General features: G+C 41.1%; 2 protein-coding genes across 4 annotated transcripts; one reads left to right on the top strand and one right to left on the bottom strand.

Annotated features, from left to right (window-relative positions):
• The first annotated feature begins 7,950 nt into the window (after positions 1-7,950).
• Positions 7,951-15,291, top strand: irak4 (interleukin-1 receptor-associated kinase 4). Of its 3 annotated transcripts, none has more exons than XM_030054738.1 (11): positions 7,951-8,435; positions 8,540-8,685; positions 9,379-9,582; positions 10,246-10,406; positions 10,499-10,563; positions 11,047-11,161; positions 11,710-11,819; positions 11,924-12,110; positions 12,667-12,729; positions 14,278-14,469; positions 14,508-14,875. In XM_030054738.1, the coding sequence occupies exons 1-10, from the start codon at positions 8,275-8,277 to the stop codon at positions 14,449-14,451; spliced, it is 1,386 nt and encodes a 461-aa protein (XP_029910598.1). In that variant the 5' UTR covers positions 7,951-8,274; the 3' UTR covers positions 14,452-14,469; positions 14,508-14,875. The 3 variants fall into 3 exon arrangements, with proteins under 3 accessions (XP_029910598.1, XP_029910596.1, XP_029910597.1); XM_030054736.1 differs by lacking the exon at positions 14,508-14,875 and adding an exon at positions 15,096-15,291 and having other exon boundaries at positions 7,952-8,435; positions 14,278-14,442; XM_030054737.1 differs by lacking the exon at positions 14,508-14,875 and adding an exon at positions 15,096-15,291 and having other exon boundaries at positions 7,954-8,435; positions 9,379-9,549; positions 14,278-14,442.
• Positions 15,292-15,556: 265 nt separating this feature from the next.
• twf1a (twinfilin actin-binding protein 1a) lies at positions 15,557-26,446 on the bottom strand. The gene is made up of 9 exons (XM_030054142.1): positions 26,314-26,446; positions 24,166-24,246; positions 23,819-23,997; positions 22,702-22,797; positions 22,433-22,537; positions 20,291-20,416; positions 19,613-19,763; positions 19,355-19,476; positions 15,557-16,789 (listed from the first exon to the last, which is right to left on the bottom strand). The coding sequence occupies exons 1-9, from the start codon at positions 26,336-26,338 to the stop codon at positions 16,622-16,624; spliced, it is 1,053 nt and encodes a 350-aa protein (XP_029910002.1). The 5' UTR covers positions 26,339-26,446; the 3' UTR covers positions 15,557-16,621.
• Between the last annotated feature and the right edge of the window lie 128 nt (positions 26,447-26,574).

The following is a 26,574-nucleotide window of genomic DNA, read 5'->3' on the forward strand; positions in this document are numbered from 1 at the left end:
ATTAACTTTTGAGGGAATTTACATGTGTTATTTCTTGATTCTTTTATGTAATCTATCATTTTAGACCTTTAATTCTTCCTGTTACTTTCCCCTGCCAATAAACTCGAGCTACGTTGAGCTTCATACAAAGTAACATGCAATCACATTATGCCTTGTAACAGATGGGGCTACAGCTGAACAGTGTGTGCGTTGCTTTATGATGACACCCGTGGATTTACATGACAGCTAAGTATTGGAAAATGGGGCCCCTGTTCTGAACATCCACAAGCCTCCCTTTATGTGCTAGCTTTTCCAGAGGTGCAAAGGTGAAGCATGAGTGACTTAAAGCCTATTGAAAGACTCATATTTTTTTTTCTTGAGGGAAACCTTACATTGGTTTAACATACAGACATAGAAAACGTGACTGGGTTAGCACATTTCTGAGTATTGCATAAGAATGATGAAATATGTCAACTTGTCAGGGATCCTCATGTTCAGTTTCACAACATATTTAAATGTGATGTTGGACTGTCACGTTACACTGGTTGTGCTGTTTTGATCCAACAGGAAGAATAGACTCCCCATATGGGCACACTGGGGTGTCAAAAGCAACCTATTTAATGCCATGCTGCTTACACATGAACACACATAACCACCCTGTTGACCATTGTTGGGCTGTTTAATCCATAGACTTGGTCTGTGGTGGATATGCTCAATCCTCCATATCATCCACAGCCACCATTATTATCAGCTGTTCTTATTTATAGTCCACTACACATTGCCACCAGCACAGTTTTCTCTGTGGATAAAGGATAAATCTGTGGGATTAAGATGACTCTCCATTTGAGGTGTGCTTATGAGAGCTTTGTGGGCGTTAACCCCAAGTGCTAATAATACACAAGAAAAGGCTTTGCTGTTGGGGATTGGGAAGGATGAATCGCGTGATAAACACTCACAGTCCTCTCCGTGGTGAATAGAAACTCAATGTGTGTGCGTGTGAGGATCAATTATATGAGTTCTAACTTGCATGGCCAGCAGAGAAAACACACTCCTACTTTGTTGGGGAGCTGCAGCCTGTTTTTAAGATTATTTTTTGGGCATTTCTGCTTTACTTGACAGTCACAGTAGAGAGACAGGAAAGGTAGGGGAGAGAGAGAGAGAGAGAGAGAGGGGGGATGACATGCAGCAAATGGCCTGGGGTTGGATTCAAACTCAGGAGGCTGCGATCAGGACTCAGCCTTAACAACTGATATGCACTCTTATCCGGTGAGCCACTAGCCTGCAGCCCAATACTAATATAACCTGTACATTTATTCTTTAATTCAAGGTAATGTTTTAGTCATGGCCATAAATCTACAACTACTGAGAGTACTATGGATAAATCTGAATTAAAGGGATTTTTTTCACCACAGGAAGTATTTGTTCATACAGATGTTTCTGTATCTGTAATATTTCTGGATCATGTCATGATCACTACATTTATTTTACTGTAGCAGACAGACATAGGCAGATAGGCCGCATGCAGTTAAAATCAATCAGTATCATCAAAGAAATACATATATCACCGTATTCTACTGTATGTGCTGTGGAAATTCATTGCATATAATTTCAGCCACCCCAAGGCATATAGGCAAACCATAGCCAAAAAGTAACAGTGTACGTCATTGTGTCAAGGCCTTTAGTAATCTCCTTTACCCTTCCTTTGTTTAGGCCTAAACCTAATCCATCAACATGCTCTTGCAGGTCCTCAAGAAAAAGGGAGGAACAAATAAGGTGGAGCATTGTTTTATAGTTTGAAGAATAAAGCACCTGTGGGTGTCTTTTGTCATTTGTGAGCCAAGCATATTCTCAAGCCCTCAGAGCTGGCTTCTTAGATCTGCTTTGAAGTTTGAGAGAAGCTTATTATGAATGATTGGAGTAACCACTCCAATTCACCTTGGGTTATTTATCCAGCCAAAGACAGGCATCTTTTCAGAGTATTATAAGATGACAATGTAAGGTACAGGGAAAGGGAAAAAACTAGAAAAGAGAAAGATGATAAAGCCTCGAATCAATTAGACATCTGTGAACCCTTAAGACAAAAACAACTTTTTTGTGTGTCTACTTTGTATTGGTACTGCATTTATAATTCCAGCAGCTTAGAAGTCTTGCCCACCTGGGTTTGAAACCTCCTCTACATCCTGAAATGTAACAGCAAAAGTTCCTCTCAAATATCTTGCTTTTTCTGAGACCTCATGGAAACTTTCATTCCACAACCAGTAAGAATGAAAGGGAGAGACCAACTCAAATGTCAGTGACTTGACCCTTGACCTTTTACTTGCCATGGACAGCCAATCAGAGTCTAGCATTGCCATTGAGGAAAACTAAAACTATTCTTCTCAAACTGTCAAATGAAAAGATGAATTAACTAACAAACCTGCTTGCAGTGTCCCCTACATTGTGTCTTGAGGCGTTTGTTGAGGTACCCATGCGCTTGTTAATGTCAAGGGAATGTTAGTGATTGCAGCACATGTGTTGCTGGTCTTTTTGGTGGTTGTGAAGCCGTGGATTAGCACTGACGAGCGTTGGATTACAGGGTCCCTGCTGGGATGTCAAAGGGCCACACTGGCTCCTTTCACCTCCACCCTCAGTGGACCAAAGCATCAGTGGCAGGGGTTACCTACCATCAATGATTTGCTTAAAGAAGATCAGAAGGCTTTTCAACATTCAAGGGTCATGATTGACCTGCACCACCCCCCTATCCCCATGAATTACACCCCAGTTTTAATATCTCGGCGAACCCACCGAAAAGAGCCCCCATAGAAACCTCACACCAAACAGGTTACAGACTCAACAAGAGCAACAATGCATCTCTCTAGAGCTCTGACCCTTAGGAAGTGAGGCATTATGCACATACAGAAGAAAGTGGCAACTCCCATTATAAAACACATGCATGTTTGCACCAGTGAGACAAAAATGAGGCCACACTGACTTTAAAATAAATCCACCAAACAGGGTTACTTTGGACTAGTGTGTGGTGCATCCTGCCATTCAGGTGTTTCCTCACATTTCTGATCTCCTGGCTCCTGGATATCCAAGAGTACACCAGGGTAACAAGTTGTGTTGGAGATAGCTGGGAGGGTGTGCTTTTTTTCATGTTGGTGCGCTTGGCTGGACGGATAATTTGGGATTGTGGCCAGAGATTTCTGAGGAAATATGAGAGGGCAACCTCCTGCAATCAGGCAGTGTCGGTGACCACTCGAGTGCAACGCAACAGCGAGCTGCCACTCAAGATGCTGCCAGATTATTCCTTGGAGGAGGACTCCTGATGAGCTGTGTGTGTGTGTGTGTGTGTGTGTGTGTGTTTGAGAGTGTATAAGTGTTGCATATGCAGAGGAGAGAAGCCCATGTACCAAAACAGCTGCTCCAGATGTTTTCCCAGACTTGCTACAATCTACAAAAGAGGAAAGGGGAGCTAGTTATTCTTCACTGTTCAAAACCTGCTCCAGTTAGCATTTTGCAACACACACGTAAACCTAATTTCTGGTTGTGTTGAGTTGTAACGCCTCACCCTACATGGACTGCAAGGCATGCACAACCTTGCATATGTTTTCAAGAAATGTTTATCACCATTTCACATGTTTGTTTGTTGTTGTTATTTTCTTTGTGTTGTAAGCTACTTTCATCATTAACCCATATCCAGTTTTCATCATGTTAAAGCATAGGCGCTAATCTTGACCACTCTGCTGAATGAGAATTGTTGCAGACTACTACTGCCCTCTATGTGTACCACTGGCAACTACACTTCACTGATGCAGTTTCAGTTGAACAAGATGTGCATTACTAAAGCTTGGTACAGTGTGGCAGGCTTCTTAAAAGTGTGAAAAAAAAAAAAAAAATCATTCTGAGATCATACCAATAAACACATTCCAAAAAAACAAAACAAATAAAAATCAGTATAATCACCATGTCTGGGTCTGTACACTCCCAGGGTTTTGATGTTGGAGTTTTTTCCATGAAGAAACTACATTCTCGTAGCCAAACAGTGTTCTAGTTTGAGTGGAGAACCCCTGCAGCGCCAGTGAACTCTCAATGTCCATCAGTGCCACACTGCCAAGGGCCTTGTATGGACAGACAGTGGGCATACAGGCTTACACTGAAGCTCCTCTTTTAGAGCCCGATGCTGTGCCCTTACCCCCTGTGGCTCCTCTCTCTAACCCGAGCGGGTCCTCTCATTCATTTGGCTCATTTGAATTCCAACATTGGAGACCTCTGACGAGCCAGGCGAACTGTTACACTACATGACAAGACTTCTAATTAATCACAAGAACTGTACACTAATGGCTCCTTGGGGTTGACTCTTGAATATTAAAAAAGTGAAGCGGACGCACCTGTACAAGGCCAGTTGCCCCTCAAAGTGCTGCATTATGGGATGTTCCTCTTTATTATTTTTTGGTGCATACTTACATCCCCGCGGCAAAGTTATATCATCAGGAAACAGAGGAAAACAGTGACATATTCTGTATTATGTCATGGCTGTTTTGACATTTGCAGATGTTTTATCTCACCAGTGTGGCGAGTACCGCCTCTCATCTGTCCCTCTTGTTTACCACAGCGGTGCCCTGAACATCACATGACTCCCTCTGATCATTTCCTCCACCTGCAGAGCTCCTCCCTGGTGATTTAAGCCACTCTGGCACTTCTCCCCCTCCCACCCTTGTTCCCAAACGGCAGGGGATCTTCCATTCTGCTCTGTCTCACTGCCGTCCTCCCTCCTTCGCCGCTTTCCTCCCTCCTGGAACCTCTTGCCCTCCCTGTTCCTTCTCACTCATGTTTACTGTGTGTGTCCTTGTTTTAATTCCTCCAATTTGGCGCCCGCCTCTCCTGCCTTGCTCCCTCATTTTCTTACTCTCCCCACCTGTCTGGCTGCATCAATCCAGCTCTCTGTCTCTCCTTTGCCCACGTCCACATCAGTGTACGCCAACTCTCTGTGTGCACCGCACTGAACCCAGAGCTGGCCTTGCTCCCTGTCTCTGCATGTGAACAGTGTGTGTGATGATCGGATCCTTCCATTAAGGTTAGGGGAGGCATGCAGGAGATGATTAGGTACTTCAAAGAGCCCCCTGTGTGCAGGTGTGAGGGCTGTCCCACGTTGGTGCGTGCAATGAAACACACACACAAACACACACACACACACACACACACACACACACACACACACACACACACACACACACACTCAGACTCAAACACATGCACAACTAGGCAGCTTCTCAGCTGTATTCCCCTGTCAAAATGTGGAGCTCCTTTGAAGGTCTCTTAGGCACCATGCAATATCTTTACATGACAAACATCACACCAAGCTGCACACACACCTCAGGCTTGTGCTGACACACAGACAAAGCACACACACACACACACACACACACACACACACACACATACACAAAGGGCAGGCGCATACAAAAATAGAAATGCAGACACTCTTTGCTGCTTAGCAAGCACACAAAGTCACTTTCAGAAACTAACATAGATGCTCACAGTGTGTGTTTATGTGTGTATGTGTGTTTATCATTGAACACACAGAGATGCCCTTTTTCATGAGAAACCCCTGGTGAGCGCTTAGCAAGCTCATAAATTCAGCGTGTGTGTTTGTGAAAGCCTGCATCAAACATCATGAATAAAGGGGATACACACTTTTGGTCACCGCAACCACACTAATGGCTCTAATTATACAGTTCCATGCGAAATGACTTAATTGCAGTTTGTTTACACATGTGGAGAAGCCTCCTTTTCATGTGATTTGGACCATGTGTACACACTGTTAGAAGACATAAAAAGTCCATTAGGGAAAAATGCAGGCACTCTTGGTTTATGACTCACTAAGGCTTTACAAATGTGTGTGTATTATGAGGAGTGTCGTGCCTCGTGTCATCCACCTTGCCTAGAAACATAACAAACAGGCTGTGTGTGACACTTGACTCTCTTGGGTTAGATCAGCCGTCCTACGCCCTTTGCATCAGCACGAATTAAAGAGACATTCAGCTGTCAAAAATCATAAAAAATGTTGTGTTATTACCAGGACTTTAATGATTTTCATTAAATCTAAACTGAAAAAAAAAAAAAAGAAAGAAAAAAAAAAAGATTGTTTTGGTGTGTGTGTCATGGGTGTGTTTTGTTTCTGAACGGCCATGTGTATGCAGCGATTTCACACTTCAGTCTGCTGGCCATAATTTCCCATATTCACACACACACACACACACACATACACACATACACACACACACACACACACACACACAGATCAATCCCATCACTTTTCATATTTATCAAATCAGTTACTTTAACAATAACATTTGCCATGTTTAGTTTGGTCTTCATTTTAATAAAAGTACAACTTTAGTTTTGATTTAATTTTCATATAATTATTATTGTTTTATTGTTTTTAATTTGACCTCACAGGTATAGTTTGTCAATGGTCACGGCTATATTGACTGTGGCAGCTGTTTGTGTGCACTGGACACAGACAGAGGACTGTCTTTGGAGCTGCACTGTAGGCATCATTGTGTTGATAACATATTGATCATCGATCAGGTCCTGTTCATGATGACAAGGTTTCTTCTCCATTTGACTCCCAGTGAGGTGACGGCAAAGCTAACGTGACTAAATCTCAGAAGAAATGTATTGTTTTTTATTGTATTTCAGTTGATTCTGCAGCCAGACTTTTTAGTTTCTGTTAGCTTCAGGTTTTTATGTAAATCAGGTGCATTTATTTATGAGTTCACATAAATGTTTTTCATGCCTAGCAGTTTCAGCTAACAACAACAGAGGTGTTGCATGCGCACACACTCACACACCCATCCAACTAGACAGCCAGGCCAACCAAGCCACATGGAACTGATTACATTCCCACTAACACATCATAAACAGATCAAATATTGCTAATAAAGACAAAAAGTTTATACTCCGAGCCGCTTCAAAGTAATGCTTACACCCATTTGCCAGTGACACAGGCATGATTTGATGAGATTATTTGTTCCATTAAGGGAGAGAACCACAGGCTGACCTGGCTCTCCAGAGACTAAAGACTGTGCACCCACTGCACCCAGCAGCAGGTGAAGACCAAGCTGCACTTTCTAACCACCTGCCAGCTGTACCAGGACATCAGAGATATACCCACAGATCACAGCCACCATGAAAGACTTTTGAAAACATGGCTAATAACAAGAAGCTGCCATATCTGCTGGGTAAAATACAACAATGTGTAAACACAGCAGCTGGAAAAGTGACCGGAAAAGGATGTCCAAAGGAAGATAACCACCATGAAGACCATCAGTCACCTGTGTATTATACCTGCGCTGACCATTTGCAATGATCTCTGTATATAGACACATTTATCGCACATACATACAGAACAAATATCTTTAAACACATTCATTTAAAAAAAAAAAAAAAAGGTTGCAGTGTTTGCATAGGTCCCACTTATGTATATTAATATACATTTTTATTCATTATTTAAATTGTGAGAGCAAATTTTTACATTTCCTTTTATTTATTTATTTATTTATTTTACTTCTCTGTCTATATCTGCATCTGTATATAGAATTCTAATGGCATTTCCAGTGTTTAATGTACACAACACACTTGCTTTGGCAATCTAAACATTGTTTCTCATGCCAGTAGCCTAAAGCTCCTTGAGAGAGAGAGAGAGAGAGAGAGAGAGAGAGAGAGAGAGAGAGAGAGAGAGAGAGAGAGAGAGACTTGTTTAAGGCTCTGTAGATCCTCTGTAGTTTCATTTTGGCTACAAAATTAAAATTGTAGATATCCCTTCCCTATCCCTTTTGTGTCCACTAGAGGGCATTGCAACGCTATATAAGCAAAGGCAGAAGGATCTCTCTCTCTCTCTCTCTCTCTCTCTCTCTCTCTCTCTCTCTCTCTCTCTCTCTCTCTCTCTCTCTCTCTCTCTCTCTCTCTCTCTCGCTTCAAACTAGGGCACAACACCACATCTTTTGTATTCTTGCTTGTACTTTAATTCACTGGACTGGGGTGCACCCTGTACAGGTTCAGTGGAGTTTATTTCCGCATTGTAGGTGGGCAGGTCAGTGGGACGTCAGTAGGATGCAGTGTTACGTTTGGGGAAGTTGCTCAATATCGGAAAAAAACATATTGCAAGAGACTTCTCTGCAAATGCCGGGCTTTTAAACTACATGTTACACCCAGGAGATGGTAAAAACACGACTGACGGCGCAGTTATAGTCATAGTATAATGTCTACATAGCTGTCTGAGGTTTTGTCAGTATTTCTGATATTAAAAAAATGAATAATGCGGTAACTTCCGCTACTTACATTCGCAATCTTAATTGTAGTACACGTCGCAAGTTAGCGGACTTTTTGGACCCTCAAGACAGGTGGAAAGATGTTATTGTGTCGATATACAAGGCTAGTGGGGAGCCACGGTACTCCCAGCATCATGTGAGGTAGGTGTTAAAATGGTGCCTGGCTGCTTGCATGTTTTCACTGATCAGTATAATGAAAATCATTCAATGCAATTGTGCCCCCCTCTCTGATGACCCCCACCCAGGAGATTTGAAGCCCTTGTTGCACAGGGAAGAAGTCCCACAGTTGAGTTGTTGAATGACTGGGGGACAACCAACAGCACTGTGGGTGAACTAGTGGACATTTTGAAGAGCCAAAAGTTACTGGCTGCTGCTCATGTGCTGTTACCTGGTATGTTCCAAACTCACATTTAAAGTAGTGATCGGTGGCATTTTGTTATTGGTAAACAGCTGTTTTGCTGGTTGATGAAGTATAGTGATTTGATCTGCACCCAGTTTCTGTAATCATCACATTTACATTGCTATTCCAAGCCAAAGCATTTGGTTGTCTTCTTTGAATAAATCATCTGCACACGGGAAGTAATTTGATTTATGTTTCTGGCAGCAGCAGCAACAATAGTTTTTTTTTTTTTTTTTTTTTTTTTAAAGAAAAAGAAGAATAACTGTGTTTTTAACATTGGCACGCACAAACTGCATCACTCAACAGACAAAAAGAAGGCCAGCACCTACAGGAGCTCAAACTCCATCAGTGCAAAAAATCCAAGGAAATAAACATCACAGTAGGCCTCTGGCTTCACTGATTGGCTAGGGAGTGATTGCTTGGAGGTGCAATACAAAAACACCTCACCACTCTACATAGCACCAAAGATAAATAAAAAATAAATTGCAGCAAAGAAAACAAAATAGAAATCCAAGCAATCAGCACCTCAAGAATTCAGATCAGCCTGTTTATGTGTATTTTTATTATGCCATGGCTTGTGACCTCTGGGTTCATGACTGTGCCATGAAAATATTATTGTGAAATGTTTTGGTTATTTCAATCGCATGTTGTTTTTTCTTTTCTTCTTCTTTTTTTCAAATCCAGACATAGAGAAAGAACCCATCCCTGCAAAGCTACAGCAGGCCTCTCCGGTAGTGGAAGTAGATGGGACAAGCCCGACCAGGGTGCTGGGAGAGACAGAGGCACAGCCAACACCAGTCAGCCCTATTCTGCAACCACAGCTTCCTTCGGAAGAGAGTGAACCAGACAGTACAGGTGGCTGCACTCTTACTGAGGGATCTAGCGGAGGTTAAACTCATCCTCACTCATTTTACACACCATTTAATCCATTTTGTGAAATGGGTTTTAGGCACATTTTAATCTGATCTTTATGATATGCATTACTGTATAAAGTCATAATGAGTAGTAGCCATACATGAATATACATGAACATCAGTGTAACATGAACTGAATGAAAAGGGTGTATTTTCAAGATAGATATCTAGGTTGATAGATAGACAGATAGATTAATCTTCCAAATATTATTTTTGATCATCATGCACATTTTCATACTTAATCCACCTTTGTGCATCTTTTAAAGCTTTGTTAGTGCTCTTTTCTTTTAGTCCTAATTCATAATGTTCTGTGCATGAAGGGGTTCAAAAAATATAGTGTGACAGAAAATCTCAATTTATACAATGGAAAAGTAATGCACACCAAAGGTAATTTTAAGGTGTTGATCACCAGAAATAGACTTGAAAATAACAAAGGGGAAAAAAGTTGCACACTCCTGGTCCATATGTATTACTCTTTATAGTGTCTGACAAACAGTAATACTCGTGGAGCAGGGGAAAATCTCAATTGACGCTGTCTTCAAACTTGTATTAGGCACTTGTGTGGCCAGTAGGTGGCAGCATTGGGGTCATGGAATTAACCCTGTATGTCACTTTATCCTTTGTCCATGGTGATTAGGTTTTTCTAGTTTCTTTTACCATGAGCTGATGAAGATCACAGGCAACTTTGATGATCGTCCCATGTCCGATGGTGGGAGCAGACTGGGAGAGGGAGGCTTTGGGACCGTATACAAAGGTCTCATCAATGAAAAACCTGTTGCGGTGAAAAGGCTCAATCCAGTGAGAGAAAATCTTCTTTTTTTTGTCATGTAGGATACATCTCAGAAAGAATAAATCCATTGTAATCTGACCAAACAATATTCTCCTTTTAGATGGAGGACATCCCGCTGGAGGAGCTGCGAGTTCAGTTCAACCAAGAGATCCAAACTCTGCTGGTGTAAGTTTCTTTCCTGTCTGCCACCTGTCCTGCAGGTTGTCCTCTCTGCCCTCTGGATTTCATAACCATTACACATCTATTTCATTTGCCAGGGCGCAGGTCCGTGAGTCTCTTCCTAAGCAGGCATCTAAATCAAAGTAATGGAAATGTAGAGACTGATAACAGCAACTGATTCTGGGAGGAGTACCTCAATGAAAAAAGCACTGACCGATACCTCTCTGCATTTTGAGTAGGAATGTTTGATACAGACTTTAGCCAAACCTTATACGTAAATCTCATGGTTTCATTTTGCTTATTTATATGTGACATGGCTGTGGGCTTCACAGGGAAGCACTGAACATGGGAGTCAAATTAGCATTTGAACTGCCTTCATGTCGTAAACCCTGTCAATCTGGTACTCTAAGCAGGCTGAAAAAGTGCTAGGAATTATTCGCAAATGCTAATTAACACAGGCGTGGTTTGAGAACATGATTTCCTCTGCAGGCTGAAACATGAGAACTTGGTGGACATGGTTGGATTTTCCTGTGATGGACAGCATCCCTGTCTGGTATACGCCTATATGGCTAATGGGTCCTTGTTAGACCGACTGGCTTGTTTGGTAAGCACTATTTATACTTCTCTGTCTTCTGGTAGCTGCATTCTTATGCAAACATGTAAGTAACTAAGGCACACTTACTCAGCTACAATTTTGATGCACTGGCACTTTACATAAGTATTTCCATTTTGTGAGATGTTATACTTTAACTGCACTACATTCATGAGATGCCTGTATGATGACTAAATCCTTAACATGAAGATGTAATTTATGATGCCTTGTTATAGTGAAACTTGCCAGAAGTATATAAAGCAATTAAACCTACAATATTAAAATACTTTTTACAGGTTAATGCATCCATAATTTAACACTCTTAAAGCAACCTCACAGTGACCTCTTTTACTAATCATACTTAATGGCACGCTGTAAAATTGCCAAGGTTTGATTTAAGTGAGGACCCTTTTAATTCAGCAGGCAAAAAACATGTAATAAGCATGTCATGTGGAGTCTAAGTGATGAGAGCCACATACACTTACAGACGATCAAATTATGTGCTCCATGTTTTTATTGTACCATGTATTTCAGTTCTAAGTGTTTCCTTGTCCTCATAGGATGAAAGCCCCCCACTGTCTTGGAAACGGAGATGTCTGATAGCTGTTGGGACCGCAAGAGGCTTGGAATATCTGCACAACAACCATCATGTGCACAGAGATGTTAAAAGGTATATCATGTGCTTCCAGATTGCTGTGTTTATTTCCTTTACCACAAACAGAGAGAATCCGATATGCCAGTCAGATCACACATGGCGATTTTCTTTTCCGCCAGTGCAAATATTCTGTTAGATGAAGCGTTCGTGCCAAAGATCTCAGACTTCGGGCTGACGAGGGCTTCGGCCAAGCGGTCATCAACAACTATGATGACAGAGAGGATTGTGGGTACTCGTGCATACATGGCACCTGAGGCGCTACGGGGCGAGATCACACCAAGATCTGACATCTTCAGCTTTGGAGTGGTAGGCTGATCTGCAGACATACTCACACCCGCATGCCCACACACAGATGGGAATACAGTGGTCTATTTAAAGGGCTGAGAAACTGCAACTGCAATATAAAACACAGAGCACAACTCAGCAATTTACTTCTGTGCAGGACTCTCCTGAAACTACTGACACATACATAATTACACGACACACAACAAAATATACACCTCTGCGAAAATAGAGGTCTTTTTTGAGTATCGTCTTTCGTTATTTCCCTTTAAAATTTCAGAATTGAATATCAGTTTATGGTAGCAGCTTTACTCTGCTGAAAAGCTGAGTGTTATAATCCAAATCAAAGATGTCATCGCTGTATGACACCAGTCCAATATAATGATATGAGATCAGCTCCTTATATTAAACTGGCTGACCCCATATACGGTACAGCACAGCTAGTATGTCTTATGGTTCTTGTTATGACAGCTGTGGGAACACTACAGTTTCTGTGAAGCCGGTCGGTGCGTGGTGGTGTAATAATGGTTTGCTGTTGTCCAGAGCCATGTGATTAACCCCGTCTCTCTGTCATGTACAGGTGTTGTTAGAAATATTATCTGGACTCGCGCCAGCTGATGAAAACCGCGAGCAGCAGTTCCTGGTAAGCAGCACAATAGGGGCTTTCACTGTACATCTACAGTTTACCATTCTAGCATAGAAATTAGACACTGCTTTTTATTTGGTGTTTTACAAAATAATCACCAGTGGTGTAAAAAGTAAAAAGTAGCAATGCCATACTTGAAAAATATTTCATCCAATCAAAATTGTACACAAGCAAAAACATCGAAATGTTAGCAGTAAGAAAATATACATAGGTATGAAAAGTAAAAGCAGTCATTTTGAAGAACAGCTCCTTTCAGATTGTAATATCATTTAGATGATAACCTAGGAGAAGCATTTTTATTTGAATTTCTTTGTTCAGCATTTTGTGTATAATAAGCAAAATATCATATCATGTCTATATCATTTGAAACGGGTGCCCAGGTCTTTCTGAATTGTATTGCACAGCTGTTTAGAGAGAATCTGCTCTTTTCAAGTTTTAAACATTGCAAAGCCTCCCCAGTCCATCTGGAGCAAGTAGGAGGAGAAGCCTGCTTCCATTTGAGAAGAATAAGATGCCAAACTACAGTGTGGTGAGGGCAGTCACTCTCTGTATAGTAGTGGAAACAGACCTCAGTGAGAGTTTGACAAAAAATGGGAGCATCCCATCATTATAAAGATTGTGCATGAACCAGACACAAAGGAGGAGGAGCCAAGTGAGATGGTTCAAACCAGGATGAATGGTCTATGTATGCCAAAGTGCTTTTTAAATTGGGTCCATATTTTGATGGAATGGGTAACCACTGGATTTGCGCTGGTATTTGTGGTGGTGAGGAGCATGACAGGGAGCGCATGGCAAGATGACCCCTCACCCACCCAATTAAAAGGATGCGGATTATTACAAGCCCAGTGGCACTGGATAAAGTTGGGTGCTAGGCCACCTCTGTTCTTGGAAAGCTGGAGAACTGTGCTGTTAATGCAGGCTGCTTTGATAACTCCATAAAAAATGAGGACATCATTTACCTAATTTTAGTGCAAAAGCTTTTCCTTATCAACACTGGAGATGTTGAAAAGGGTACAAGAATTTAGGTAACAACCGTCTTGATTAAGGTGGGCGAGGTGGTGCTGGTTTAACTACTCCATATACTGTTGGGTCATTTAAACTCTAACAGTGCATACTAACTACATTTTACATACTAAAAATGTTAGTATGCAAAACCTTATTCTGCCAAGACACAGTCATCAGATAAATGTAATGGAATAAAATTCTAAAGTTTCAGCAAATGGAAATTCTCAAGTGAAGCACCTGTAAACTCTACTTAAATACAGTACTTAAGTAAATGGCCTTACTTACTGTCCACCTTGGGTTATGACCAAATGATGATCAAAAAGCAAATGATTTCAACTTCTTAATATATATTTTTAAATATATTTAATATGTTTAAATCAACAGTTGTTTGGATGGGGTTACTCCAAGTAATATTTTTGAATATTAGGGATGCAAAGGAGATGCACTTTCCAAAAAATGACTCTTGCCCACCATGGTGGCATAAAAAGCTGTTCATCGTTGCCTACGGTCACCTGTGGTGTGATTTTTGGCTCCTCCCAGATGGAGCTGAGGTACGACATTGACGATGAGGATGACGACCTGACCCTTGAGGATTTCCTGGACACAAAGATGAGGGACTGGGAGCTGGCCCAGGTGGAGAGTGTCTACTCCTTGGCCTGCAGTTGTCTCAATGAGAGGAAGATCAGACGGCCTGCTATCAAACAGGTACAGTAAGGACTTTGGAAATTATAGGTAGAAAATAGGGTGTTCATTTTTTTGTACAGCATGAGACATGCTTTATGCTGAGAGAGAAAAATGTATTTTTAGGGGTAGCAGTGTAGTGTATTGAGTGGAGAGAGTGTCTTTTTACTGGAGCGGTGTGTCATACAGCATCTGCCTTACTCAAGGGGACTTCTTCAAGAAAGGATTCTTTTGCTGACACTTGGAAATGGAATTTCCGTGTGAGGATCAATAAAGTCAAATGATTGCTATCATTAATCTTTAAGTTGTCAAGCACAGAGGCCTATGCACATTCAACAGGACTAAAATCACAAAGGAAATGCCTGTAAAAAAGACTTGTGTGCTCTTTTTGACCCTTCAGCTCAAAGGCGGGGCCATATAGATAGTGAGAGCAAAGGAAAGTAAACACCCTAGCTTTGATGTGGAGCAAACAGACAGAGAAATAAACCCTAAAGCAATGAAGTCAAACTCTGAATAAAATGTGGGCTTTCCTGTAGCTTTGATCAGCTTCCTGTATTTCCAGTGTCTGAACCTTCTTTTTTGCATGCAAGAAATCTCATCTGTATGCAAAAGATGAGATAAAAAGGCTCACATGGTGTCAATGGTAGTCTCTCTGTTTCATTTATCTGTTTTCACAGGTCCTGTCGGAACTTGAAGAAGTTGTCAAAAGCATTTCACTCAAGGCACAGGTACAGCAGTGATGGACAGCATAAGAAGACAGGATTTCTGGGCCTGTCCTGATATAGCACTGCGCCTTCAACCAAAGTTTCCTTCACAACAAGGCTTTTGATAAAACAATTTGTTTGTAAACTGTGACCAGTACAAAAAAAGTATTTTTTCTGCATTTTTGTAATAATAAATATATATATATATTTATCATCTTTGTTTGAGTATTACATGGAAGAAGCACCCTTCTCCCCACTGTTGTAATAAAAAAAACCTATATTGAAATAGAACTGAACATTTTAATAGTGTAACATTTTAAAAGGGCTACAACAGTTAATATACACATGTTGCAGAAAGTATGCTTTTGAAGCCATAGTCAGAATGTGGCTTTCATGTGGTAAGACAGTTATGGAAAAAAGAAAACCAGGGCAGATGCATGATTTAAATATTTTATTTTTCTTCTTTAAAAAGAAAGATTTATAAGAAAACAATTAAGACCAAACACCACTTTTTTCTTTTACAATGACACTATGAATGTAAAGGGATTTTCCCTTTGAAAATGAGGTGAGCTAAGTAGTTTGCCTAATATTCATCAGTAGACAAGTGGATGTGGCATACATTTTGATCAGGGTACTAATATTCCCTTTCCTATCCAGTTGCCAGGACTTCCACCTTGAATGGAAGCCAGCACAATAACAGTAGCTTCCTCTTATTGAAATCTGAGATGTATTGATGTAATATTTCTGGAAGCCCCTGTTCTTTCAACTGACAGTGAAGATCACCAGAACAGAAAAAAAACCTTTTTAAATCACAGAGCATCACACAGCTACAGTATGTACATATACAGCACTTGCATAGAAAAATAAGTTTCTCAGCAGATGTTTTCATTTTCATGTAAACCACAGTTATATCAAAAAAGAAGTCAATTTTCCAATATAAAATGCACTGTTAAAATAAGTGAGTGATGAGTGGGATAATTTTAAATCATTTCTGATTTGGAGCACCTCAGTCGTGCACACAACAGTTGGAGACAAACGTCTTGATACAGACATGGAAACATAAATCGACACTGATTTAAGGAATGCAAGTTAAGAATTCAAGCATGTGAACTCATGATGTTTTTGTTTAAATCACATTGGCACAAATTCATATTAGTCGCACTAATGTTTCTTTTTTAATCTTGGAGTCGGCAACAACGATGTAAAAGCCTCTTTTTGCGTTTATTTGAGCCTCTTTGAATTATCATAAGATAGCTTGTGAATGCAGTTACATACATATACTCATACATCTTCCATTTGGCAAGCTACAAATGGAAATTTTAAAGTGTGTGTCATTGCTCAGTTGTCCTTGGTGTGCATAGTTCGGTCTTGGAGTGAACTTAGTGGGAAATTGAGGATGTTGTCTTATTCTTCTAAACAAAGGTGTCAAATATGATTTGCCCCATCACTCGGAATGTTCCACTGTGGAACGGATGTGGGAGGGGGTTGCTGAGGTCTGTTTAGTCTTCCTCTTCGCCTTCTGCAGGTGGTCTGGTGATGCGGCGGCCACCCCTCTTCCCAGCAGGGCCTTTGGGTTTGGCAAAGGCCTGTTTGTGTGCATGCTGCTTGGGATGGACCTCCTCATACAGGAAGTCACTGGTCAGTTCATCCCCGTTGTCAATCTCCAACTGGAAAAATAAAGGGAAAAAAAATTAGATGAAATGCAGCACTGAAGCAACTTTACAAAAGCCTGAAGGTACATTGCAAATTTTGGGACAAATTTGCTTCACTCAGAAACAGACAAGAAGATAAACCAGCAGTTTCATTCTTGTCTGTCAGTACAAATGTTGCACTCATGAGAAGTAGGAACTGGGAAGTTTCCAACTTTCGACTTCCTCCTTCCCACCTCAGAGCATTCAAGTGGTTGAGGTTGAAACAAAATGGATACTGGAAGTAAAGCTGGGTTTGTTTAGCTGCTTTCACAATAGCAGGAGCTTTGGAATACAGTGAACACACAAAAAACCCAGGTAGAAGAGAATATATAAAGGTTATTATTTGTTACTTTATTATGTATATAGGCTGTTTCTCTACCTGTGTACTCCTCTGGCTGTGTATACACCATTGTAATTCATGTAACTGTCCTACAAACATCGCCATGTAGTAATATGATGTCTCAAAACTACATTTTGGATAAATGGGAGCACTGACAAAGCCCCAGGTTTCTGACTAGGAAGTCTAGTTTGAGATCTGCTCATATGGATTTTTCCTATTTGGAAATTGGATACGTCCCAGTTCCCACTTCTCAGGAATGCAGCAAAAGATAGCGATGGGCTGCATGCTGAGTTCGCTAAATGCATGACTGCAGGGGGAAGCCACTGGTTTAGTAACGGAGAAGTGAGGAAAGACACCTTTCAAAATCTCCAAGGCTGAGATATTTATAGCACCGTTATTTAAGCGATACATCTTATGTCTTTCTGGCAAATATAACAAAAAGAGACAAGATCTACCTTTGACAAAGAGCCATTTATCTGTCCACTGGGTGCAGTGATTATTAGTTCAAGTGTGAGTTGGTGTTTGCCATGTGTGAACTTCACAAACACATGCAGGAACATTACCATTGACAAAACCCAGCTGACTGAAGCCGTGTTGTTTACACTGTTGGCGACGGCCCAATCTCAGTGTTGACAGGATGGCCAAGGCACTGAACGCTCACAGACTTGTCACCTGCATGCTCAACATGAACGTGTGACTTACAGAGGATGCAAGGACTTGAAAAAATGTAAATGTGAGGAATAGGACAACACTGCTGTAGCTGGTTATAAAATAGGAGCCTTATGTTCACCAGAGCCTGATCTATACCCATCTGATGACAATATATTGGCCACATCATGTACATCCCTTTGTAGGAAGGAATCCACACAGTTGCTAATCAAACAGTTGTAATAATGATATGCACTAGAAACTTAATATCTTACAACTGAACAATAAACTTCTTAAATTCTTAACACAATCCACACCACAATCTGCTCAGCTGTGATACATTGTTCTCTGCCTACTCAGTTATTATGCAAAGTAACATAAACAATGGAATCAGTTGAGTTAACTATTTTATTACACTAAACTGTCTTAAGTGCTTTTTACTGCAATATGCATTGTCTTTAATTGCATTTACGTATACAGCAATACTGATGTATCTGTGATTAGCCAATATCAATAATAATATCACCAGCCAATATCGGTTGGGGTTCTCTGAATCACATCAACTGAAAACAGATTGGAAACCAACAGTGGCAAAAAATGAAAAACTATTGTACAAACAAGTGCCAGCTATAAATCACAACTAGTGAGCTACATGTTTATAATGACTTAGTTATGTTTGTTTTTCAAATCACAAGCACCATAAACTGTGGGTAATTCCCTCAGGCAAAATCTACACAAAAGGCTTCAAAGTCCAGCCTCCATACACTTGCTGATTTTACAGTGGGAGCCCTTGTAGAGCTATCAGGAACGTGCCTCAAACTCCATAGAGCTGTGCGTGCTGTTATGGCAATGGGGCTGAACTAGCTGTCACTGACTGTGAGCTTGACTTACCAGGTAGAAATAGTTTCCACCAAATCCGAGACCACTGTACATATAGAAAACACCACAGCAGCCATTGCCCTCCTCCTTACCTGGCAAGCTTCCAGCACCACCAACACATTGATGTGTGTATGCACAACTGCACTGCAGCTAATAATCACTGACAGTCCCAAATGTAGTTGCATTTGAAACAACTAAGATCTGATTTTTGTTTTTATTTTTACCTGTCATGAAGACACAAGGTGTTTAGCTTAAATATCTTGGCTTTAGGGATGCTGGAAGGTATTTCCTTCACTTCACAGGAGGTAAAACCAGTGGCTTCCCCCCCTGCAGACATGTATTGAGCTAACTCAGATGGCAAGCAGCCCACTGCTATCTTTTCTCTGGATGTAACAGGGTGAAACTAGTATTGATCTTGTCTGACTCTAGGTAAAAGACAAAAAGCAAATTTCCCCAAAACTTAGCATGTTCTTCTAAAGGAACAAGCCTACTCTTTGTACAACCTGATGTTATGCAATAAGAAATAGCAGTTTTGACTCTGTTTCCGGAACATTAATTTGATCAATCTGATTTTTTGTTAAACAACAAGTGTATTGCTTCAAGGTTGCAGAGAAACACACCACAGTTTGTTTGCCACTAGCCACAATCTGTCAGTGTGACAGACTGCTCCTTACCTTTTTCTCGATCTCAATCTGGAGCTTACTTTCCACCATGTCGACCAAGGGATTTTTGCAGCTGGAGTAGAGCATCCTCTCTCGGATGCTGCACTTGTACCCAGGCATGGAATAAATGAAGACTGCAATGGAAAGAGGAAGGCCATGACAAGACCAGACACAAAGATTTATTTAGAACAACACACACACTGAGCACCAGGTGTCCAAAAAGAATTGCATGCATCAATAGGCCATCAAGGCGAGTGTGGATTTATTCACCTGTGGACTCCAAGTAGTCGCCTTCGTGGGAATGTTTGTAGAGGAAGAAGTGGTAACGTGCAGCGTCCTTGGGGATTCTCATGGGCAGGTCTTTCACCTCTGTTGCTTCAGAGTTACACAACCTGATCACCTCCTTTTCAAAGTCTATTTCCTGTCAATAAAGGAAGTGAAAAGTTATCCTCAAGGTTGGAGAAGTGTGCTTGTGACTGAATACCAAACCAACTAGGAAAATCTGACTTGGCACAGTAAATAAGAAACAATCTCAGCTTCCTGGCTGCGGTGACTCAGCATTTAACCTTCCCTAGATAAATAAAAGAAATATTTATTTTTTGTGCCATTTAATGAATAGCTCTCACATGACTGAACAATTAGGGCTGTTTAAAAGGGTACAAAGACAAAGCTGCATCAGACCCAAGTGCCACAATTATTCCTTTGTACTAAAATCTGATCTTGTGACATGAACCCTTTGAATTTCAATGAGCAGAAATAACACAATGGCACTTTGGACAGAAAGAGTAATTCATTGTGTCAGTTTGTAAACAAGTCCTGACCAAAAAACCCCTTTATCTCCCCAAACTCTACCTGATGAAAGACAGAATTGATTTGCTTACTCATATTATTGACCGAGTAAAGGTTAGCACCCAATGATGCACTCAAGATTTGCACCTAAGGACTCACAAGTTGAACATAGTTGAGTTTCTTGTCCCTAAAACGTTCGAGTGCGTTGACTGCGTCTCCATGCAAGGGGAAGGCCACTCCCGCCAGAGTCTGCTGCTTGGTGTCCACACTGATGTCCGTCTGCACCTGAACACACACACATACACACACACAAAAAAACAGACACTTGAGCCGCCAAATATCTTGCCCTAATCACCATGATGCATGCGTTCTTTAGTAAAAATTTCTATGTCAGTACAAACAATATATCTGTTATTTTCATGAATGCCGTTAATAAAAATATAAAGGAATAAGGAGTGATAGTTTAAAAAAAAAAAAAAAATGCAAATTAATGCATTATGGGTACACCAAAATGTAATCAGATCATCTACTTTATAGGGCTAAGCTGTGGTGTAAATTCAAGTTCTAGCATGCATTGTTCTTGATTTATTTTTCATTTACACTCAAGTGTGTATACACAGATGCCAGCATGATGACATAACTGTTCCCAATACCGTGATCCCTGGTAGCAGGGAATTAAAAGTCGCGGACCAACCACGTGTTCAACATCTTTCTACTGAACTGTTTTTTTACTGTTGAATATTCCATCCAATGACTGCCCGTAGTGATCCTACTATTCAAATGACTCCTGGAGAATCAAAGTACAATATATGACCTATATAACCATGTTAGTGATACTATCAAAAAGGTTTACAACTGCTGCAGACAGCTTGAATGCTGGAGCACGATGATGACAGATTAGGTGCTTGTATCTGAAGTGACAAGGCGCCTCCACAAAATCACATAGAAAACTGGAAATGCTGGGGGGATTACACTGATGGATTGCATCTATTTTTAGAGCCCTGTTCCCACAAAATGCCGTGCAAACATGATTGAGCCTCTGATGTAGCTACCTCGCATACCAAAAAGGATTGTGGGTCTTTTATCCATCTGCTTAGTAAAAGGCAGCAGTCTCCAAGGCATGGCAATGATAAATATTTCAGAAGCCTCTTTTTCATCCAAGCAGTACAGATTAATGGTATATTATCTTCCTTCAACAGCTGGTCAAGTGGGAGGAACGCAACCCTGACTTCCCGTTTTGGCTGCTGCCTTTAATTGACTATAGTTTGGACAGGGACGCTACTCCTCAAAGCACTTCCTTATATGGTATGGAAGACAGTTCTTGTTTATGTGGCAGGCTGGGAGAGCAGCAATTGGAGTAGGTTGGTTCTTGAATAGAAGAGTTTGTTAGGGTTAGTTTATAGGGATGGCCTCTCAGAATCTCAAGAGTGAAACACCAAAAGCTATTTTCTCAACTTCTTATCTCATAGGCTGCATATCGCCCCAAGCGAAACACCCATCACTTTCACAGTACAGCATTTCCTATACTTACCACTGAAATTAAGCACAGACAAAACACAATTATTCAGTGCTTTGCACAGATTCTGCAAACAGTGCAAAGTACAGGCCAATTATTGAGCATCAGCTTTTACATTTGGAGGAGCTAGCTCACTGTACTCCTTAAAAGCACTTCTTTGAACCTCCTTGGTGCTTGGGTTGAATGGGATTTTAGATTGTAAACCACTTTCATAAAGCTATGGGTGAAGGCTGTACAAGCCTAATAGATTCATCTCTGCCAACATCCTGCTGTTCTAGTACATCAGCATCTTTGAGCTGTGTTATTAGTGCCGGACAAGCATATGCACTCTTGCACTGCTGCTGACCTTGTGCTGCTTGAGAGGATGCATCACTGGCCTTCATTGATACACAACACTGTTTCTGTGGGATTTTACAACACGTACACAGGAGATGCAGTTAGAATGAATTTGGCTGTGAGCTGATGTAAGCTACTTTTTTCACCTACTTAAACTTGGATTGTCAGGGCAATTCGTCTGTGTGCCTTTTCAGAGCAACCCTAATCTCCACCCATTGAAACACACCTAATGTTTAAACCTGCCTGAGAGACAAAACACAAAGAAACTGTGCCACTTCCAAATAGTACTATTTATAAGACATCTTATCAACAGGGAGTGGCACCTGTGTGCATGAGTATCCTACAACGCATTATTTCCTGTAATTTGAGCACGAATGGAAATGATGTTTAGAGGAGGAAACTTAAGCGACTGTCTGTGTGTGTGTGTGTGTGTGTGTGTGTGAATATACCTCACTAAGTTTAATCTGTCTCAGTTCCTCCTCTGCAGCGGTGAGAGGCAGGGGAGCAGCCTGAGAGGTCAGATATTTCTTATAGCCACTGAGACTCAAATCATCCTGGGGCAAGAAAACAACAGAAACATGCATAGCAGATGAGTCATGCAGTAACATAACACAGCTCCAGTCATATCAGTTGTCATAAACTTGTATCACATAAACTTAAGTCTGTTTCTTGAGGGTATAACCCATGCATTGACTGTTGTCTCGTCAATCTGACCAACCTTTACGGTGCCGAAAATCTCATCCTTGATGTGCCCACCTCCAAACTCTTTCTTCAGCGTGGCTCTGGTAGCAGCATATAACATTTTGTGTCGCACCTGTCGGAAAATGTTGGAGAATAAATCAATCAATTAGATGCTTCAGGGACTTTTATGGTACAGATATAACAGCTTTATATTATTTCATCACTAATATGTTGAATAATTCTACAATTGAGTATTTCCTTGCACGCTTCATTTAATGTTTATCCAAAAGTGAGACCAGATGAGCGAGTACAACAGAAAAATACACAAGCCCAATCTGATGTGCAATAGCTTTCAAGCCTCTGCAACTTCCAGACAAGCCTGAACCTGAAGCACTCTGCTTTCAGCGGCAGACAGGAATGTTGAGCTGAGCCATGTGTTGTGTGAAAGCATTTTGCACTCAATTCCAATATGGATTAGACTGTTAGATTGCAACATTCCTTGTTCCACAGTCACAGGAGCAAAGCTTCTCCAGCTATCTGTCACACCAATTGTGAATCGCCATGACAAATCCTAGTACAAGTGGTTCATCAAGTTTCTGTGATGATTGAGTCCCTTATGTGACACTGAATGACATACCATAATGCCAAAACAAAGGGACATCTGCCAACTAAGAAACAATTCAGTGAGGTGTGCCTACTTCAATGAAACACACCCAGGGGGGGGATTTGCATACAGAGATGAGACATGTTGGCTAAGTGTTAAGTTATTGGGAAAGCATGGTCCTTTGCCCAACAATCTCTATAGTTCCCTATTTTTCAAGCAATGTTTTCTTTGAGCATGGCTAGACCATACCTGTGTAAATATGTATTTGGTCTGTTTACCCTACTTAGGTGTCAGATTCCTGTTTCAGACATGAGACAATATGAGGGCATGTTCAGACACGTAAAAGAAAACTAGTTTACAGTCCATTTCAACTATTTTTCGGGACTGGCTGCTTCTATAACACCACCTGAAACTGCTGTTCTCCTTAACCAGAAAAAAACAAGCTCCTGTAGTCTCACTGTTATAAACTCTGTTGTATCCAGGTGAGGTTTTGGTCCTCCGCAATTGTCAAGCATGTTAAACTACCCCAGTCTGGGTATGAGTTTCTTACAGCAGAGTGGTCAGGTGACCAGGCCAAGAAGATCCACTCATAGCCCTGGTTGTTAGAGGTGTCAAGCCGGTACAGAATGTAGCAAGGCAGGTCATCCTCCAGGAGCGGCAGCACTAGGGAGTCATACTCTTGGTCCCACTTCTTTGATGCTTGCCTGGTGCCACCCAGTGTCAACTGCTCTGGAAAGCAGGTGTGTCAAGGACAAACATGTCAGAGGTGCACCGTGTTCAATATGGATCTGTTACTCAAGGTGACACTCTAAGCTCAGCCTTAGCAGATTTAAGAGGTTGGTTGGCAGAGGAGCTATAACTGTAAACATATTCAATGACCTCTGGGGTAGTACTTACCATCCTCAATCACTATCTTTAAAAGTCGATATTGGTCTCCACTCTTGGCGTTGGCAAAGACGTCCTTCACATCGTTACCCGCTGAGCAAAGACACAGAGTGGGTCACCCTCTTATGGTTCATAAGCAGACTTAACACAGCACAGACTTAGAAACGTGATCAGTCAAGCCAAGGATTTTAAGTTTCAACCTAAATGCTTTCATGAGTCATAACAGGCCTTTTAAAAATCACATAAACTAACATGGAACCTACAATTATATTCTCATATTCAACACACACACACACACACACACACACATATATATATATATATATAATATCCGTCACTGCTGCATTTGGGTTGATACTGATTGAAGCGGACTGTTTGGGAAGCTCATCCAGTATGTTACTTTTATTTACACAGCTGCCTAGATTTTTCTATGAAGGACAGCAGCACAGGCTAATGAAATCATTGTTATAGAGCTGGTTGATTGCCATATCTTTGACTGAATACCTTGATATCAATATTGTGACAATATTGTAGAGACGATTACTGGCACTTACAATATTTACACACAATAGATTTTTGATAAACAGTTGCTAGTAATGTGGATATGATGACCAAGCAAATCAAAACATATAATAAATCAGTTAGAGCTGTGTGAAAAATTCAGAAAACTGCATCCCTTTACTGTGATGCAGCCTTCAAAAGCGGGAAGAGACGGCACTTATGCCATATCTACAATATCTACCAGTACATAATATCAGTATAATATTGATGTATCACCCAGGCCTCCAAATGTGATACAGCAGCAGTTGCAAATGGGCATCTGTAGAGGTCATAGTGTTGTGTTCAAGAACACCTAAGCTGGGCAGGTGCTTCCTCACACAGTTTGAGCCTGGGTGATGGTTGCTCTCTCCTCTTTTCTTTAAATTCTATTTTTTTTTTTTATATATATAAACACACACACACACACACACACACACACACACACACACACATATATATATATATATATATATATATATATATATATATATATATATAAGGTGGTTACAGACTGGGTGTTGACACAAGAACACAGATGTAACAACAAAAACAACAACAAAGACTGATGGATGGTAAGAGTGGTGTGTGGTGCGTGGGGTTATGGGAATTGGGTAAGAAAGTAGTGAGGTAATGTATACAGGCATAATCGTGGCTATATTTAAGTTAGTAAATGATAATAGATAAATAAATGAATAAACAATTAAACAAAATAAAGGCTGGACCTCCCACAGCCCCAAGAAGCTAGATCCCTCGGGAGGAGGCAGAGAATAGGTTCGCTCTCTCCTACACCAACCACAACACTGGCGCCCTAACACAGGTCTCCTCTGAGCCAGATTTGAGCCAGCGACCTAAAGCTTTCAGATGTGCCAGCTCTCCACAGTCCTCCGCTCTAATTTACCACCACCCAGGGACACCACCCTATCATTTCGAAATTCCATGCCACAAGATGAGCCATAAACGCCACACACTCGGCTACAATCTCGCAGACTTCTCACAGCTTAACTTAGCTAGCTATTACTACAGTGTTGTTACCATAAATGGTGTCGGTTTCACATCTGGGGTAGCTGCATTAAGAGTAACATTACACACTGGGAACAATTGAGCGGTCGGTGATGCTAAAAAGTAACGTTAGGCCATAACATTACGTCCTTCTCAAGTCCATTTCTGTGAGAAGATAGTCCCCTGTAGGTAGTGCTAAGGTTCATGGTGAATTATTACACCGGTTAACAATTTTACCAGCCCAGCGGTTTGTTTAAATGAAGGCGTTGCCCAACCATTCAGAAGGCTCACCCCAAAGTGCGGGCTAAAACGCTTTTGAAACACCGTAAAAATCAAAAGTATAGCCAAAGCTACGGCGTCTCGTAAGCCGGATAACGATGCAATGGATAATGTCACACGGCCAAATCAAACACAGCCACAGTCGAGACAGGCTATCGCTGACCACACAGATCACGTTAGCTCAAGCTAGCTAGGAGTGGCTAGCTAACTTAACGAAAACCGATAGCTTTTCGGTGCAGTGAATTGCTGCACGTCTTTAAAAGTTGGCCGGGAATCACACACCCGCACAGACAAAGCAACGCAGAAAAGCGACAATGAAGAAAAGGCGAGAAATGCATCTACCTTGAATGCCCGTTTGATGTGACATTATGCCTTTTGTAGGATGAGGGACTGCTGTAGCTGATCAAGCAAACCAGGGCGAAGAAGCAGGAAGTGGACTACAGTAACATGATCCGCCCCAAACGTGTCGTCATCAACATCTCCATCACATGCTCAAACATAAGAATCGCAAGAAATAACCATGAGTCATTCATTAAAAAATCTTAGCCATACACAGTCGAAAGTACAATTTACTCGATTGGCTGCGCAATGTTTAATTCTCAC

Source organism: Myripristis murdjan, chromosome 6 (assembly GCF_902150065.1).
Source record: "Myripristis murdjan chromosome 6, fMyrMur1.1, whole genome shotgun sequence".
NCBI lineage: Eukaryota > Metazoa > Chordata > Actinopteri > Holocentriformes > Holocentridae > Myripristis > Myripristis murdjan.